Genomic DNA, 18,344 nt, shown 5'->3' with positions numbered 1-18,344 from the left:
GGCGGGCGGAGCCGGTGAATGAGACGGGGCGGGAGGAACAGGTGGGCGCGCGGCGCGGGAGGGACCCAGCGCGGGGCCGGGGCAACCCCGGAGCGCCGACGGTCCGGGCGGGGCGTCTGGCCGGGGGGCGGGGCGCGCCTTCCCCGGGGACCGGCCCTCGGCCGCCACCCCCTCCGGCCCCGCCCCCCGCGGCCGGGCGGGGCGGGCAGCGGTCCCCCGCGGCGGGGCTGGCGGCAGCGGCCGCCCGCACTGCGCCCAGGCGCCCGCCCTCGCTGCAGCTCCGGGTGCCGCCGCCCGCCCGGCCCCCCGCGGGCGCTGCCTGGCCATGGCCGCGGCCTCCTCCCCGCCCAGGCCCGACAAGAAGCGCTGGGGCTGCGGCCGCCTGCCGGGCTCCCGGCGGGGCAGCACGGGCCTGGCCAAGAAGTGTCCCTTCTCGTTAGAGCTGGCGGAGGGCGGCCCGGGGGGCGGCGCGCTCTACGCACCCATCGCGCCGCCGGGCGCCCCGGGGCCCGCGCCCCTCGCGTCCCCGGCCGCGCCCCCGACCGCCGCCGACCTTGCCCCGCGGCCGCCCGTGAGCCTCGACCCGCGCGTCTCCATCTACAGCGCGCGCCGCCCGCTCCTCGCGCGCACCCACATCCAGGGCCGCGTCTACAACTTCCTCGAGCGCCCCACCGGCTGGAAGTGCTTCGTGTACCACTTCGCAGTGTGAGTAGCGCCGCGGGCCTCGGCCGGCGGGCACCGGGGCTCCCCGCGGGCTGCCGAGGGGCGTGCGGGTCCCCCTGTCTCCTGCCACCTGCTGCCGCAGGGACGGTGCCAGCTGCGTGCGACCCAGAGCGGCCGGGAGGGCGGGGAGGGCTTCATGGGGAAAACGGCGACTCTGAGGAGCCCCGTCCCTTGGACTTCAGGGACGTGTGGGTCTGACCCTGTGGGGTGGGAAGCTTCCTGCTGGCTCTGCCCAGGCGTGTGGGGGGAGGTGGCCCGAGCCCAGCAGTTGGCTCCGTGCCTCCCTGGCAGGACGGTCCAGGTGTTAATCCTTCTGGGAAAGACCGAGGGCCGGGGCGCTTGCCCTTGGGTGCGGAGGAGAGAATTCCTCCGGGTCGCTGGGACCCAAGATGCCGGAGCCCCCAGGAGGGGAGGGGCCCAACTCCTGCTGGTCCAGCAGCGTCTCAGACCCTCCCAGTTCAAGGCAGTCCACGCGTGGTGGTGGTGGTGGGGCGGGTCTCCCGGCCAGGGGTGCAGGGCTGCCTCCCAGGGTGACAGGCAGCAGGGGTGTCCCTGAGGGGTCCCCCTGGCCGCGGGGAGGGCCCAAACCGCCTTCAGAGATGCGAGCTGGTGAAGCAGCCTGGAGGAGGAGGGGAGGGGAGGGGAGGGGCGGGGCGGGAATGTTCCCCGGGGTTCCAGCCCTCAATCGGAGGAGGCCGGGCACGCAGGGCCCTACAGGCGGCACCTGGCCCTGCTGTGAGCCAGGTGCTTCTGATTCGCGCTGTGGCGTGCCTGTGTGGGGCAGGGCCCTCCTTTCTCGGGGGTGGGGGTACAAGGAAGTTCCCTCCTCGGGGCCACCCTCCTCGCTGCCTGCCTGGAGCCCTCCCCTGCTGTTGCCTGGTCCTACTTCCTGGCTGTTCAGCCGGCCAGCCTCGGGCCGTGAGCCTTCACGGGGGCTGGGGGGGGGGGGCTCTGCCGGGGGGGGGTGGGCACGTGGGTCAGCCTCCCTCTAGTGACAGGTGCTCGTCTCAGCAGCCTTGGCTGGCCTGTGGCCGGGAGAGACCTGGTTGGAGGGGGGGCGGGCGTCGGGGCCCTTCATTCTCCCGCCGAGAGACCCTCGGGCCCCAGGGGTGCAGCGGGAACTGGGCTCCGGCTGGCTCGGAGCATCCTGTGGGGAAGGTGAGGCGGGGTGGGGGTGGGGCGGCCTCAGCTTCGCACTCCGGCTCCTCTGTGAGTGCAGGTGGTACCTGGGCTGCTGCCGACCCCACCGAGGGTCTTGTCGGCTGACAAGTCTCCTGGACAGTGTCCCCAGAGGCATGGGAGCCTCTTCCCCACGCCGCCCCCACCTCCCAAAGAGTCAGAGGGTGCCCGAACCGTGTCGGTGGCCTGTCTGTGGGAGAGAGTGGGTGGCCCTGCCCGTGGTTGCAGCAGTGGCTTGTTTGGGGCTTAGGGAACGCTCGTGTGCCTCCACCCCGAGGGACCCCACGAGTCAGACACCGGCTGTGGGTGCCACGGTTCCCACGGGCTGCCCGTCTCCTGGCCCTGACCTGAGGCGCCCAGGGGTGGGATGGACCCCACAGCCAGGCTCCGGAGAAAACCCTGCCCCGCAGCCTCTCCGTCCCCGAGCCCCACGTGCCAGCTCCCAGCAAAGGCGGGGAGGCACTCCCGGGGGTCTTCCCGGTGGCGTGGCAGTGGCTCCGTGCCCCTGGAGCGCTGCCAGGACTAGGGGCCTCCGGGAGACCCCCGATGCGCATCCTGGGGATGCAGGCCTGGGGGCGCGCGTCTCCCGGGCTCCCTGGCCGTGCCGTGTGGAGGAAGAGGGCTCGCCGCGCCCCAGAGGAAGTCTCTGCTTACACTTGTGTTTTCTTCCTGATTCTGATTGTTTAGCCCTCGGAAGTGTGCTCAGCACAGCGCCTTTGCCCGGCCTCTCCGGGAGCTGGCGGGCAGGGGTGGCTGCTGGGGACGGTGGCTGAGTGGCTTCCCCACGGGGCGGGCCAGGAAGGGATGCTCCTGGAGTGGCTGTGTGACCTTGGGTCAGTCATTTCCTGCTCTGGGCCCTGCCCTGGAGGAGGTATGCCGTGGCCCTGGGGGGGGGGGTGTGGACCCCCGCTGCGGCTCCCCACCCCCGCGTGGGCCAGGGCTGGAGGTGACCCTGGCCGGGCAGGGCGTGTGGCTTGTCTGGGGCCTGGGAAGCTTGCCTCCGTCACCCCCGGTGTCTCCAGGAGGTCAGCAGGCCCTGGTCACTCTCCGAATTGGCCAGTGACTTGAGGGGACCTGGCCTTCGAGCTGGGATTGCAGCAGGGGCCTGGGGCTGGGTGGCCTGAGCCCAGACAGAGCCCCATGAGAGGGGGCCACGGCGTCCACTCCGGCCCCAGTGAGGCTGGAAGGAGTGGCCGAGATGGCGGCAGAGAAAGCCCTGGCCTTGCTGGGCTAGCTTGTGCAGGGGCAGGACAACGCCACGGCGGCCGGGCTCGGTTTCCTGGCCTCGAGGGCCGGGGCCCCGGGCGGGCGGCTGTGGGAGCCACTGTCCCGGCGGTTCCCGCGAGCCTGGGCACACTCTTCCGGGGGCAGCTGGGGAAATTAGCCAGGATATCCTGTCCCCCCGGCCCTCCCTTTTCGGGGAACCCCTGCTCCGGCCAGCCCCGAGGAGAGCGGCCTTTCCTGTGTGCCCCCGGCCTTCCCTGGGCCGCTGGGGTCAGGGAGCAGGACTCTGTCCGCTTGGGCTTCCTGCCCTCTGGCCCCCCGGCCTTCCGAGGCCCTTTGTACCCCCACCGCGTGGCGGCTCCCAGTCTGCTGAAGGCGCGGGGGTCCCGTTCTCCCCGCTGATGGGCCACAGTGGGGCCGGCTGGGCAGGGGAGAGGTTCCCCTAGCCACCCACCCTGGGTGCTGGGCCGGGCCCCCACCTCCCTCTGTAGACCCCCAGGGGTCCGTGTCCTTCCCCTGAGTGGTGAGCCTCCGGGAACCCCGCCTCCCCTCTTCCCCCCTCTTCCCTCCTCCTCCGTCCTCTCCCCTCTCCCCTCCAGCTCTCGGGGAGCTGCAGGGTGATGTGCGCTGACTCTTGTCCCTTCCCACCTCCTACCCTCCCACCACGGTGGCTGCCTGATCCTGGGCCAGCCCGCTCCCCGCTGCTGGCCAGGTGCGCAGCGCCCCCCACAGGCAGCATCGACTCCGGCTGCCCTGACGTTGAGAGCAGGTGCGGCCGAGAGGTTTGAGGGAGGGCCTCAGGGCGCGTGGAGGGGGTCCTGGCTCTCAGACTCCGCGGGGCGCTCCTGTCGCCGTCCCCCTGCCACCCTGCCTTTCCTGGGCTCCCAAGGAGGCTTTGGCAACACCTCACGGCAAGTGTGTGTTAATCATTGACGTGCTGGAAGTCGGCCTGGCGGTTTCTTGGGCTGCGTGGGGGGCGGGGTACCGAGGACAGCTGTCAGGCCTCTTCCCACCGCCCCTTTGAGCCTCCCCGACGCGTTCCTCTGCCCCAGTGCTTGGTGAAGCTGGGAATTCCTTTTAGTGCCTTTCCCCGTGTCCCCTTCTCTGGGGCCTGGTCCTCTGGTCGTGGCCCGGCTTAGTTGGGGATCCCAGGCCACGAGCCTGAGATAGGGGGCAGGCGGGGAGGCCTGCCTCGAGGCCACGAGGAAGGTGGGAGGAGAAGAGGGACGGTCCAGGGGTGGATGAATTTGGAGCCCGGGCCAGAAGGACCTCCGAGCACATGCCAAGGTCCGGGGGTCCGGAGGCCATGGGGCGCGGGATGCGGGGAGCGTGGCCAGGGGGCGGGGATGGGGCCTCACGTCTGAGCACGCCTGTGGCTGGACAGCCTTGCCAGGTTCCTTCGCTCTCTGTGCGTCCCCTCCTCCGTGGCGGCCTCGATGGGCTGCCGGCACCACCGGGAGCATTGCTGAGACGAGAGAGAATGTTCTCCTGGGCCTGGCCCCGAGTCGGTGGCTCCCTGTGGGCTCTGCCTGTCCCTCTGCGGGTGCCGGGGTGCTCTAGGAGGGACCCCTTTGCACTCGCTGCCCCCACACACTGGACCTTAACATGCAACAGGGTGTCACAGGGGCTGGGCGAGGGCTGGGGGGCTGTCCTGGGGAGGACGGACGTGAGGCGTCTCGGGGCTGCTGGGTGCCCGTGGGATAACCTGCCTGTGACTGGGGCGGTGGGGGGGGGGGACACCGGGGTCCCGGGGCCCGGCTGTGTGTGGTAGGAGTGCTGGCATGGGCACACGGGTGCTCTCGTTTGGGTTGAAAGGTTACATCACCGCCCTGAACCCCGAGACCGGCAAATGTGGCTGCATTTAGAGAGAGGGCCTCTAAAGAGGTGGTTAAGGTGACATGGGGTCACCGGGGCGGGTCCTGGTCCCGTGTGACCGGGGTCCTTGTAAGAAGAGGGGATCGGGACCCAGACACGCACGGAGGGACCACCCCGTGAGGACACAGGGAGAGGACGGCCGTTCGCACACAAGGAGAGAGGCCTCGGGGGGACCCGGCCCTGCCCAGGCCTGGACCTCGGGCTCGGGCCTCCAGGACCAGGGGACGGGACAGTGACTGTCTGTGGTTTAAGCTGCCCCGTCCATGGTGCTCTGTCGCGGCCACCGCAGGAAACTCCCGTGCCTCCCTGCCCGGCAGGGCTGCGCTGCCCGTGGTCAGGGTGACTGGGGCCCAGGAGCCGGCAGGTCCCTGCTGTGTGCCGTCCAGGAAACGGGGAGCAGCTGCAGAGCAAGGAACCGGTCACGTGGAGCTAAGCAGCTGAGGGCCTGGAGGGTCGCGTCCACCAGGGATCCGGGGTCCAGCCGGGCACCTGGTGTGCTGCTTCTCGGGGACTCGAGTGCCCGGAATCTCCCTCCTGCTGTAAGAGCTGGTTCCCGGGTCCACTGCTCTGGTGCTGGGCCTCTTCGCTGGCACGCACGGGGGGCGTGCCCCGGGGAAGCCGCCGAAGGCAGGTGTGGTCCGGCAGGCGTGGGGCCCGAGGGTCCTGGTTCACCAGCTCCCTGGTGACAGGCCGTGCTGCCCTGGGAGCACGTTCCGGATGGCGAGGCGCGGACGCGCGGGTCCTGTGCCGGGGTGGCCGCTCGGGGAAGCCCCCTGGCCCTTCTCAGACCCACGTTCGGAACCAGCTTTTGGCTGGCGTGGCGTGGCGTGGGCTCGAGAGCCTGTGCTCTGGCAGGGGTGACGTGGCCGGGACGAGCTCACGTCTGGCTGCTGGGAAGCGGGAGACGGTATCCGAGGACAGCTGTCTGCGAGGACCCGGGGGGGGGCATCATGTGGGCCCTGAGGGGACGCCACACAGAAGCTTCTGGAAGCTCCTGTGCCCCCGGCCGCTGCGGCTGGAGGAGAGGTGAGAATTTCCGCACCCCTTGAGCTCAGACCCCACGGATCTGGAGGGTCAGCTGGGTCTGGGCTCCCTCTCTGCGGGGAAACCACTGAGTGTGGAGGAGGCCCCGGGTCCCCAGGGCACCTCGGGCGACCGTCCACACCTCCTCCACCAGCGAGGGCCACCACTTTCTGTCCCGAGGCCTCCCCAGGGGCTGTGAGCAAGCCCAGATGCCATGAGGGCAGGGTGGTCCTGGCTGGCAGCAGGTGTGGGGGCTCGGTGACCACCAGGGACACTACGTGACCCGAGCCCCAGGAGCCATCTTTACGCGAGACCTTCCAACCTGTGAGAGGACCCGCCCTCTGCGCTGGTTGTCCTTTGCCGTGGAGCCCGGGAGACGCGGGCCCTTCTCTGAGCCGTGTGGGCACCCGCTGTGGTGACCGTGCTGGGGCACAGGGGCCTGGCTCCCCTCCCTGCCCCCTGCCCCCCTCCCCCACCGTAGGAGTGGAGGCGATGAGTGGCACTGGGTACAAACCCTGGGGCTCAGAGAGGGCAGGTGATGTGCCCAAGGCCACACAGCCAGGCGTGCCCAGGGCTGTTTGGCTGGAAAGCCCGCAGCGCCCCTTGCGATCTGGGCCGGAGCCCGGGCAGCCCTGCGGAGGCCCCGTGGGGCAGTGGGGAGTGTGGTGTTGACCCGTTCGTTCGTCAGGGATGGAGAGGGGCGGTGGCCCCGGGCAGGTGGGAGCCAGGCCCAGCCTGGAGGTGCCACTGGCCGGTGAGCTGACCGTCAGCGCGTCCTAGGTCTGCCCACCCTGGGTCAGGGGGTGGTGACCGGCCTTCAGAGGCCTCTGCCTTAGAGCTCTGCCTCCCAGAACCGCGGGCCGCTCCTCCCCGCGGAGCCGACTGCCTTTCTGCCACCTCTACCGCCGAGCTGGGACCCCGGTGGCTCAGCAGCTCTCGGGTGTTAGAAGATCTGAGTGGGTGATGCTGATGGGGGGCGGGGGGGGCTGCCCGGGTCCTCCCCCTCCTGGCACCCCCGCAGGGCAGGCGCTCACGACAGGGTCACCTGGCATCCGGCCTCAGCAGCCGGGGCCCCGAGAGGCCTGGGCCGAGGCGCTAGGCCTGTTGCCCAGCAGCTCCGAGCCCACAGACAGGCCGGGCCTGATGATACCCGTCTGGGGGTATTTTTATCCAGCGGCATTCCTGAGCTTGGGAAAGCGGTGTGCCCGAGAGCCCTGCAGGCCCCAGGGTGTGTGGGAGGCCGTGGGGGGTGCTTTTCAGAGCACTTTCCTCAGGGACTTCTCTGTGCCCGGCAGCCCTGGCTGGGGGTGGGCTCGGAGCGGGAGGCCGAGGGCCGGAGCGGCTGGGGGCGGTGGCCCAGGGCCACGCAGCACCTGGTGGCGGGTGAGGCCCCGGTGTCTGACCCCTCCCTGCCGCCACCCGCCCTGATCTGCGGAGCCGGCCCGGCCCGGGGCAGGACTCTCTGAACGGGCCCCCTGATCTGCGTGCCCGTCCACCCCGCCTGGGTCGGAGGGCCTGCCCCTGCCCACCCGGGACTCTGGACCTGCCTTTACTGTTCAGCCACTCGCAGATGGGGAAACTGAGGACTGGCCCCCTTGGCTCACGCAGCCCCTGGAAGCCTATTCCACGTCCGCCTGGAAGTGTGTGGCACGTGAATGTCCTCGATCAGGGCGAAGCCCCTTTCCCGGCATCGTGCCCGGTGCGCGCCCAGGGGCGCCCGTACGCCCTCTGGCCCTCACCCCCAGGCTGTAGAGGCTCCCGCTCCACAAAGCACCTGGCGGCCGCCTCTTAGATGCTCCCAACAGTGGCTCCTCTGCCTCTTCCCGCTGGATTTGCCACCAAGCGCCACACGGAGGTCTACGGGGAGACTGAACACAGCAACTACAGCCAGGCCGGCCAGACAGGAACCCTCCCTGCAGCCCCGGAGACGGCCGGCCACACCGGGATTCCCACCCCACCCAGTCCCGCGGGGGGCTGCGCCTTTACCTGCAGGAGGAACCCCGACCCAGGGGCCGGGCCCCCGCCTCCCAGAAGTGTCCCCCATGGCAGGGGGTGCAGCAGGGGGCCCCTGGGGGAGCCCAGGAGAGCTTCAGGGGGTGCCCGGGGAACCACACGCTTTGAACGTGTGATGTGGACAGGTCTTGTGGTGACTTTCTGCTCCATGACGTCTCCAGTGGGTCGCTTGTAAAAGTCACATCTGCGTTCTTGGCTAGGATGGCTCAACAGATCATAAACCGTAAAGCTCGGGTAATTAAGACGGTGTGGTACCGGCACGTGGACAGGCGGATGGACAGTGGAACAGAATGGAAAATCCGCGTATGGACTCAACCGTGTGTGAACGCATGGCCGGAAATCTAGTCGGCGCGTCAGGCCAGTGGGGGAAGCACGCTGTGCGGGGGAGGGGAGGGCCCCGAGGAAGAGGGCCAGGCTGGACCGCGGGTCACGCCGCGGCAGGTGGATTCCGCGTGGGCCGAAGGCAGCCCGGGGCTCCTGTGCGGCTCTAGCACGTTAAGACGAAGGGCGCATGTGTGAGAAAAAACCCTTCTGCGACACCAGCACCATAAGAACAGGACAAAACCTGGAGAGAGGTTGCGTCTTATCACGGAGGCTCGATCTCTCTGGTAGGGAGGGAGGGAACTCCTGCAAATAAGCAAAACCCCACTGACCCCGCGGAAGGTGAGCGAGAGGTGAGCACAGCTCAAGGGGTCCTAAGAGAGAAGGTACGAGCCCACTGGGGGTCGGAGTGGCACGGACACCGCCAGGTCCCACTGGACAGGCAGGAACCCGCCAGCCTGTGTAGACACCCTCGCTGGCGGCTGGTGAGGCAGACAGCACGCGTCTGGCGGGACAGCCTGCCGGATGGTAGGCTCTGTGGGGAGGGGGGTGTGCGTGCGTGTCCTCCCTGCCCCAGCAACCTCACATCCTGGAGTCTATCTCAAAAACGTTGGCCACAAAAACCCCCAACACGACCCAACAGGAAAATCTGTGCACGCGAGGCTGTCTGTTGAAGAGCTCCTCAGAACAGCAAAAAAGGAAGGAACTTCAGGCGGCCGTGGTGGGGACCGGCTGGGTCTGCCCTGTGCAGGGCCTCGTGCAGGTGTGGGAAAGGGACCTGTGATCCCCGCACACTCTCAGGGAGTGATTGCCAAGGGTGAAAGTCTAACGAGCCACTGGGCACCCAGTAGAGGGAGAGTCACAGGCGTCCGCGCGCTTGCTTCACGTTAGAAAAGTGAAGGCAGTGGGACAACCCAAAGCTTCCACAAAGGTACCTCCGGGGAGCAGGAGGGGCCCACGGAACCGCGCAGCTCTGTGGGTACTTTGTTGTGCAGACCTGGCCTGGAGACCACGTCGTCTCTGCGATTTTCAGTGTCCCGGCACGCTTTGGTGACCCTCACCTGATTAGTCCCAGGCCTTCGCACGGGGTCTGCGGGTGAAGCAAATGAGTAATTATGTCGGCGTCCTCGAGAGCTGAGACTCCTGGCAGGAGGAATATTCCAACGTAAGTTGGTGAAGCGAAAACCCTCCCGCCCGCACCTGGAAGTGTCAGGTGTTCATGATGATTTTGTTGAAGAAAATGCTTTCCTGTTTGCTGGAAAGGGCCAGAAGGGAGGAGCGCCCCCTTAGCCGTGAGCACCCCCAGCCCGCAGAGCGTGGCCTCTCTGCACCATCTTCCCTGGACGATGCCAGCCATCTGGGCCTGGGGCAGGAGTGGTAGTGGTGGAGCCCACGCTGGAAGCAGGACGGCCGTCAGAGGCCACCAGGGCGCGTCACCAGGCCTCGGTGACAGCTTGAAGGTGTGCTCCCCGCTGGAGGCGTGGCAGATGCGGGGGGACGCTGCACGGACCGAGATGCACCGGGAGGACTTTGCACCCTGGAGCTCACCTGCCGGTCAGGGGCTAAGCCGGCAGGTCCCTGTGGAGACGGCTCGTCATCCTGTACCCTGACGAACGTGACTCAGGGAAACTCAAGAGCCAGTGAGGTCCTGCCTCTTCGGGGTCCTGCCTGCGGCCTGAGCAGGTGGCCCGTGTGCCCGCCCGTGACGCTTTCTCGCCAGTGTAGACGGGTGAGCGAGTAGGACGAAGCCTCTAGGTCCACATGCGAGCCGAGTGGAGGCACCAGGGCCCCAAGAGCACAATAAATGACACACGGGTGCCCCTGCAAAATCCCACCGGGGGGACCCTCTCTGCAGGCCAGACGCCCCATTCTGTCCACAAATAAGAGACCAAGAAATAAGAGGGAACGGGACCCTTCGGAGAGGATCGTGCAGGGACGGACCGTGCAGGGACGGACCGTGACGCGTGACCTCACCCGGGCCCTGAGTAAACCCCGTCCCCTCCAGTGGGACGGGTGCCTGTTCCCGCGGATGCTCCCAGCCCCCTGCTGTCCTGTCGCTGCTGCCTCCTGGTGCGCCGGCCCCGTTGGGAAGGTGTGGGGCTGTCGGGACCCTTTCGCGAGTGGCTCCCTCCCGTCCCTGGGCCAGGGGTCCCTGGGTTAGGAGGTCTGCGTCCACACACGGCTCCCAACTCCCCGCGGCCCCTCAGCTATTTGCCGGGAGACCCAGGCTTCCTTGCTGTCCAGTGGCAGGGACTCGTGGCCTCTCATAGCTGCACCGTGGTGCCTGCTGCCGTGATGTCAGGGGCTCGCGCGGCAGGCCTGGGGCTGGGGACGGAGACGCACGTGACAAGGAGTCAGAGCAGGCCTCCTGGAGATGTGCGCTGGGGAGAGGGTGGTGGGAGACCCGGCGTGCTGGGGTGGGTGGGCTCTGGGGTCCGGGCAGGTGAGCTGGAGGCGTTGGTGGGGGCCGTGAACACAGGCGGAGTTGGCCGGGCTCACCTGAGGACCGCGGGAGGCCACGGCCACATGTGTGTCTCTAAAAGGCCACCTGCCCTCGTGGCTGTCGAGCTGTCCAGCTTGGGCCTCGGCCCGGAACCCCAGACCCGTGTCCTGCCTGGCTCACGTATCACAATGTTGACAGGTCCCAGATGGCACACGGCGCCCTCCCCCCGCCCCCCACGCTGTCCCTGCGACGCCCCGTCTGCCCCCTGGGTGTGCGGGTGCTGGACGGCAGACGTGTATCCCCTCCGTACAGGCCGCAGCATCTTTCTGCAGTGCTCGGGACTTTGGACGCGGAATTAGCCTGTGGTTCACGTTTAAGGCGATCCCCGAGGCTCTCGCGCCCTGCAGCGCCGGGCGCGGTGGTCTCCCAGGGCGCCTCCCGGAGGGCGTCTCTGCACCTGGGACCGCGGGGGTGGGTGGTCTGCGGTGTGAGGGGGCGCACATCATACCGCTGTTCGCCGTTCGGAGCGCAGATGTTCACAGGCTGGGAAGCACGTGGGAGATTCGAGGCCAGTTGCAAATGAAGGGGGGAAATGCTCAGATGTCCGCACCAGGGCTGAGTCGCTGTCCTTTTGTCCACGGTGTCCCCGTGCTTAGAACGCGGGGGGGGGGGGTGGGCAGGAGAGAGGCACGCGGCTGGTGTGCGAGCACGTGACAGTCTGATGTGCCGTGCAGTGTCCCTCACGGCGGCAGGCCGGCCCCTGTCTGAGCTCTCAGCTCTGGGGCACAAGTGCTCACAACCCTCCTGATGTGAGGGCGCACCTGCCGTGGGGTAAGCCCGGGTGCGGGGCCCAGCAAGGAGCCGGGGCCGCTGAGGGATGGGAGGGTGAATCCAGGGACGGACAGATGGAGAGACGGTGGGCGGCTGGACAGATGGGCGGACGGGTGGGTGAATGGATGTCTGGGCAGACGGATGTACAAATGGACAGACAGGTGCGGGCGTCTGCTGTCCTGAGAGGGTCTGTAGGTGGATGTGGCCTTGTGCCCACTGTGGTTGGGGTAGGTTGATGCCCCGTCGGCCGTCCTGGGCCACTTTAGCCACGGTCCGGGACGCGGAAGGTGGTAGAACGTCCTTGGTCCTGGGAGGACACGAGCTCCACGGCCCCTTCACGACCCCTGGGCCCGTGGCTGTTTTTGTGGACGTTGCTGTGGGAGCCACGGGAAGCCAGCTGGTGGCCCAGGTTCCAGATAAATGGGCGTGTGGGTGGGCAGCTGTCCCTGGGGCCACTGGCACCGTGCATGTGTGTGGGTGGTCGGTGGGGTCAGTGTTGGGCTGTGATCTCTGGTGCTGAGTCCTGACTTGCCTCCTCCTCCTGACTGGCCTCATCGTGAGCTGAGCACCTGCCATGGGGCTCCCTGCAAAGGCCTCAGTTTCTAGAACGTACTTCCTGCTTCCTCTTCCTCAGAGCAGAATCAGCTCTGATCGGGGAGGCCACTGTCACAGTCCCATCAGGTCCCACGAAGGCCCCCTGTTACCAGCGGTGAGCCAGCGCTCACGCACGCGACCATCCGTGCCCTGGGTGTCGCGGGGCTTAGGACCCAGTGACCCCACCCGAGAACCACATGGCTCTGGGTGGCCCGAGGGCAAGGGGGCGAGTAGGGCCGGTGGGAGGGTGGCCCCTGCTTGTGGAGTGGTGGCTGCAGTGGTCAGAGGCGCCCAGAGGTGGAGGGGACACTGAGGCCTGCCCAGTGTGTCCAGCAGCCACGCAGCGTCTTTGGAGTGAGGGTCCCGACCTGGTCTGAGCCTCTCCAGCTGCTGAGGAGGGGGCGGGGGCAGGAGAGCAGAGGGCAGGGGGCCTTGGGGGCAGGGACGGGAGAGCAGAGGGCAGGGGGCCTTAGGAGACGTGGGGAGTGGGGCAAATTCCAGGAGGCCCCGGTTTGCATGTGACCCCAGTGGGGAGTCCTGACATTGTCTGCTCTTGGCTCATCCCTGACCGGCTGTGTGCCCTTGGGTGACCAGTTGACCTCCCTGTGTCCCTGGAGGGCCCATCATTCCTCACCGGGCAGGGGACGAAATGGGGGGCTCTGAAAAGCCCCTGCGGTCCCTGAAGGTGAGTCCCTGTGTTTCCCCCTGGATCGGGGCCCGCTCAAGGTCCTGGCGTGCAGCTCCCTGGAGACGCAGCACCTCCCGGGCAGCCCTGGAATGTTCTGGCTGCCCTTGGCATGAAGGGGGATGGGCAGGCTGGGGGCTCTGCAGGCTGGTTGGCCTTGTCCCCAGGGGTAGGCCCCGCCTCCCCGCTCTTATCAGGCCTCTGCCAGGCGCCCGGAGCATCCACAGGCCTTTCCAGCCTCTTCTGGAGCAGGGGTGGGGTGTGGGGTGGCAGTCTTTGTCCCCACTCCCCCACCCCATGCCCAGACAGCGCAGGCACTCGGAGCTCCGGGAGCGGCCAGCCGAGGTCTGAACCGGGTTTGAAAGACCCAAGGCTCAGAGCGGGGGCCTCCCTGCTTCCTGAGACCCCAGGACGTTGCCTGGGAGGGGTCCGTGGGTGCCTGGCTGCCACTCAGCGGCTGCAGGCGTCCTTCCCCACGTGCGCATGTGCCCAGGAATTGCTCGGCAAACCCATCACAGGGAACACGGGAGCCGGCACCGAGGGGCCCTGTGTCCCGGGGCCTCCTTGCTGGGCACTAGAGTTGGTCTATTAAAGGCGGGCCCGGGACAACGGGCCCCGTCTCTGCAGCAGGATGGACCGAGTCTGGGTAGGGCAGGGGCAGGACACCTTGGGACAAGTAGAACGTGGCCTGGGCTTGACCCACGCGGGAAGGCGGTGCTCTCTTGACAGCAGATGGCGGGCACGGCTGCGTGGGTGGATCGTGAGGGGTTCCTCGTGGCCACCCTGGGCGTGGATCCTGGGTCCAGGTCTGCTTCAGCGAATTTTCTACTTTGAAAACATTGGTTGTTTAAAAAAAAAGTAGGTTAGGGGCGCCTGGGTGGCGCAGTTGGTTAAGCGTCCGACTTCAGCCGGGTCACGATCTCGCGGTCCGTGAGTTCGAGCCCCGCGTCGGGCTCTGGGCTGATGGCTCGGAGCCTGGAGCCTGTTTCCGATTCTGTGTCTCCCTCTCTCTCTGCCCCTCCCCCGTTCATGCTCTGTCTCTCTCTGTCCCAAAAAAATAAATAAAAAACGTTGAGGAAAAAAAAAAAAAAGTAGGTTGTTAGAATAGGCAGCGAGAAGGCCCCCGGAGTGTTTTCTGGCTCTCCCGGGTCAGGTTGAGCAAGATATGGGGCCAGGAGGGTGACCTGGGGCCCTGCACTGGTGGGGGCGGAGCGTCGCCTGCCGATTGCGCCCCAGACAGGCCTGGGTCCTGCCTTTGGGGAGCCTGGGGGGTTGGCAGTTGGATGGGGTGGGCCGGGCTGCTGCAGAGGGGGTCCCAACCTCTCTCATGGGGTCGGAAGCCCACGGCCCATGTTGGGGGCCCTGCTCAGCCCAGGTCTGGAGTGGGCTTCCTGCTGAGTGAAAGGACAGTCTGGCTGACCCCTCGCAGGTGGGCTCGACATGGAGGTTGGACACCCGTCTGGGCTGGGGGAGGGGGGGTTGTGCCCAGAGATGAAGGTAGCCGGCTCCATGGCGGGGGGAGGGAAAGGGGGCCTGGATGGCAGGCTCATGGCCAGCGCTGTGGCCCTTCCCTATGGGACAGACCTGTGAGGCCCAGGGTTCGGGGTAGGACACCGTGATGGGGGGGGGGGGGTTTGCCGTGTGTCCAGCCACAGGGCCCGAGACCACCTGGCCAGTCGGGGGTGGGGGTGGGCACCTGTCTCCTCTGCTGGCCATCAAAGCGGGTCACGGCCTGAGAGGGCACAGACACTACTCAGCGTCACACAGCTGGCGGGTGGCAGGCTGGCATCGGACCCCATCACGTGACTCTGTCCGGCGTCCCCCTGACGTGTTCTGCACAGCGTCTTACCCCACGCCAGCCCCTCGCTCTGGTCCTGCTCACGGCACGGGCGCTGGACAAGCGGTCCCCGGGGGGCCGTGGGCTGGGGGCATGCTGGGTGTTGGGGCCCGACTGGAGTCCCTCCCCAGGCCAGGGGAGACCTCACCCTCCCGCCTGGATGTCCCCAGGGTAGCTCAGACCGAGCCAGGGACACTCTTGGCAGGTGCCCAGCCTCTTCTTGGGGAGACTGGCCCAGCCTGCCAGGGGGGCGGGGCAGGACGGTGGGGACAGAGATGCAGGAGACCTGCCGGCTCAGCGATCTGCCTCCCAGTGCTGTGCTCCTCTGGGGAACTTCCCAGCCGGTGGCGTCTGAACTGGGGAGAGGCTTCGGGAGGGGGTGGCTGTGGGGGCGGAGACCAACACGCACCCCTGATGCTTATCGTGTGGGTCGGGACAGCGTGCCATCGGGTCCGGAGGTGGGTGGTCCCTGGAAGGACGGCACAGCCTAGCTCCTCACCAGCTGTGCCTCCCGGAAGCTGGGAAGGTCATTGTCGGCCTGGCATGCCATGGCAGTGGCTGAGCGCTGCCGAGCAGGTCTGGATCCGGATGGTTCCTGGTGGCACATGCCTGCCTTGTAACCTGACTCGTCCTTGGGCGAGCCGGTGACTGCCTCGGCTTGTCTCCCGGTGGGGAGGCGGGGAGGGCACCGACACCAGCCGTCTAGAGGTGCCCCAGGCCATCAGGAATGCATTTGACTTTTCCAGAGGTGTCTGCTCAGGCCAAATCACCTGCAAGCCTGGACAGTGGCCTTCCTTGTTAAGGAGATGGAGGACCGCTGTGGCCGTGCTGCCCCACACGGCGGCCTGGGGAACCCAGGCCAGGTTGGAGAAGGGGCCTCCTGCCGCCTGCTGGTGGGGAGCACCCTCCCTCCCGCCCCAGCGCCCCCTCCGTACCCCGTGGTTCCCTGGTGCCCTTCCCGCTTGCAGGAGGAGGGCGCACCAGGTGAGAGTCACAGAGGAGACGGAGGGCTGGGGTCTTCCTTCCCGGTCCTGGGGCTGCTGTCTGCAGAGGGCTGAAGGTCTGGCCAGTGTTGCCCGTGTGGTGGTTGGGGCCTCCCTGCTCGGCTCCGCTTGTCCCGGAGTGGGAGTGACGATGGCGTCATGGACGCCTGCCTGGCCTCGGGGGTGCTGGCCTTGCCCGGGGAGATGGGGTCCCCAGGAGGCAGAAAGTCCTTTGGGGACCTTACTGCTGTCAGATGTCCCCTGCGGCTGGGCCGCAGGAATGCCGGTCAGCGTTGCCCAGGGGCTCCTGCCAGGTGGGTGTGGGGAGAGAGGCTTCCTGCCCTCGGGGGTGGGGGGCCCAGGGGGGCCCTGCGCCCCAGCCCCGGCAGCCCTCTGGCCCGGGGCTTGCGTGACCTCGAGGCCTCAGCTGTCTTATCTGGAGACAGCGATCACGATCGTTCGGTTTAGGGGGCAGGGCTCCCCCACCTCCGCACTGTTGACGTTTGCTCCAGACAGTCCTGGGGTTGGGGGGCTGCTGTGGGCTGTGGTGTCAGCCCCCCTGTGGCCTCAGTGCCCATCACACGCCGTTAGTGTCTGCCTCCGAGTTGTGGCAATAGAACCTTCTCCAAACGTTGCCCAATGTCCCCGGGGGGCAGAACGTGGGGTTGAGAACCTGGGCTTGGGCAGTAAGTGGGGGGGGGGTGGTGATGGTGGAAGAGGTGAGCACCCTCAGGCCGCGAGAGCACCTGGCGGGGAGAAGCTCCAGCCTGACCCAGGCTGCCCCTGTGGGTGGCCCTGCTGGGCACAGCGGCTACCGTCAGGGGGAAGGCCGTGGTCAGCTGGGAGGACGGGCCCAGGGCAGTCAGCTGAGCCGGCGGCCTGTTCCCCTGGCTCTCTGAGGCTGGTGGGGCTACTGCCTTCTGTGGGTGCCGCCACCCCCAGGAGAGGCCCCTGGTGCTCCCGGGAGAAGAGTGAAGGGGCGAGATGCGGCCGTTCGGGAGCTCTCGGCCCGTGGGGACCGCTGACCAAAGGCTGAGTGGCCCCTGCACCATGCCTAGCTCAGGACCCAGCGACATCCAGGTCAGACTCCCCGGTCTTACTGAGTTGATGCCCCCGGTCATTGGCCCATTCTGAAGCCTCCAGGGGGTCCCAGCCCTGGGGTGGGACTTGGGTATGTGCCTGGAGCCGGCCCTGCCCGCCTAGGCCTTGGTCCTCCCAGCCCTGCCCCTCCCCCACCCCGGGCCCCAGCCCCCTTCCTTGCTGGTGTTCTGTGTCTATGGTTTCGTGCCACGTGGGGCCCAACTCATCTGTCCAAGCTGGGGGACGGGCCTGTGTCCGGGAGCGCCCAGCAGGCAGGGGGCCCCTGAAGACCCGTGCCGATACCCTGCGCATCCTACCCCAGGCCCCACGGCCCGCCTGCACCTTCTGTGCCCAGTCTGCCAGGCAGAGACCAGGGGGCCTGCTGAGATTAGGCTCCATGGTCTGCAAGGCTCAGGGGGCCGAGGGGCCCCGCCCACGTGTTCTGGACAGGTCACGGGGGGTGGGATCACCCTGTTCCCGCACTGTTCACTGCCTGCCTGCTCGGGGAACCTACCCCGCCCCCAACCCCGGGGCCAGGGCCCGGTCGCGGTACTGAGCGAGACCTAGTTGGGGCCCTGTGCGTATGCAGGGTGCTCAGGGGTACAGGAGCCCGGGGTGGGCTCTCACGGGAGGCTGGGCTTGAGTGGGACGCTTCAGATAGAGGCAGGAGAGGGGCCTCCTCAGGGGGCTGAGAGGCAGGCGGGGTCGGTCAGCGGGCCTGCGGAATGGGTATCCTGGGGGGTGGGGGTGGGGAGGCCCCTGCAGGGCCGGTGGGTTCGTCCCCCCATGGCTCCCGGGGGTGGGGCTGAGCTGTGGGTACCCCCATGGCGCCCCAGTGCCCGGCAGGAGGTGGGTACCCTGGAGAGGTCAGGGCTGGCCCCGTGTCTGCTCTGCTGCTCCCACCCCTCGGCCTGGGTCAGCAGGGTCAGGGTGCTCTCGCAGAGGATGTGGTGTGGCCATGAGGGTCAGCTGAGGAGCCACGGGAAGGCAGATACGGCCTCAGGAAGTGGCTCTTGGACACGGGGTCTGCGGAGCCATTGAGATGACATCGAGGTGTGGGGGGGCAGGGGAAGCCGGCCTCAGAGCCGTGGGGGACAGAGTGATACGGGCAAATGGTCCCTTGCACTCGGCCTGGTAATAACCTTTCTTGTGCACGGACCCCTCCTTAGCAAGGCTTTCTTCAGAGCGGCTGGATGGGTGTGCGGGGGTGAGGCGTTGGGCCCATCTAACAGGTGTGGAGGGGTGAGGTGTCATGGTCCTGGAGTTGGACCACCTGGCAGGCATGCAGGGGTGAAGTGTCGTCCTGGGTTTGGGCCCATCTGGCAGGTGCGCAGGGGCTCCCTGCCGCGGTTGGGTTGGCGCGTCCCTGTGACGGACACGCTGAGTGTCTTTCCGGGTGTCGTTTGCCGGCCGCGTCTCTCCCTTCCGCGTCTCTCCTTTCCTCTGTCGGGAGCACGTGGGTGGTCTGTCTCCCGATGGCGAGCTTGGGTTGCCTTCTGGACGCGAGTCCTCCGTCACCGCCGTGCCGGGCAA

General features: G+C 67.9%; 1 protein-coding gene across 11 annotated transcripts in view; it reads left to right on the top strand.

Moving 5' to 3' along the window:
* Positions 1-201: 201 nt before the first annotated feature.
* KCNQ1 (potassium voltage-gated channel subfamily Q member 1) overlaps positions 202-18,344 on the top strand; it is a 321,222-nt gene continuing 303,079 nt past the window's right edge. For 9 of the 11 annotated variants that reach the window (XM_023240184.2, XM_011287088.4, XM_023240189.2 and 6 more), the window contains exon 1: positions 202-705. In XM_023240184.2, coding sequence (XP_023095952.2) covers positions 326-705 — 380 coding nt within the window. In that variant the 5' untranslated portion in view covers positions 202-325. Of the gene's footprint in view, positions 706-1,459; positions 1,642-11,570; positions 11,633-18,344 lie in introns of those variants that run through there. The other 2 variants (XM_045039717.1, XM_045039716.1) reach the window with 2 other exon arrangements.

Source organism: Felis catus, chromosome D1 (assembly GCF_018350175.1).
Source record: "Felis catus isolate Fca126 chromosome D1, F.catus_Fca126_mat1.0, whole genome shotgun sequence".
In the NCBI taxonomy this organism is placed as follows: Eukaryota; Metazoa; Chordata; class Mammalia; order Carnivora; family Felidae; genus Felis; species Felis catus.
The sequence above is the reverse complement of the archived record's forward strand: the minus strand, read 5'-3'. Positions and strand labels throughout refer to the sequence as shown.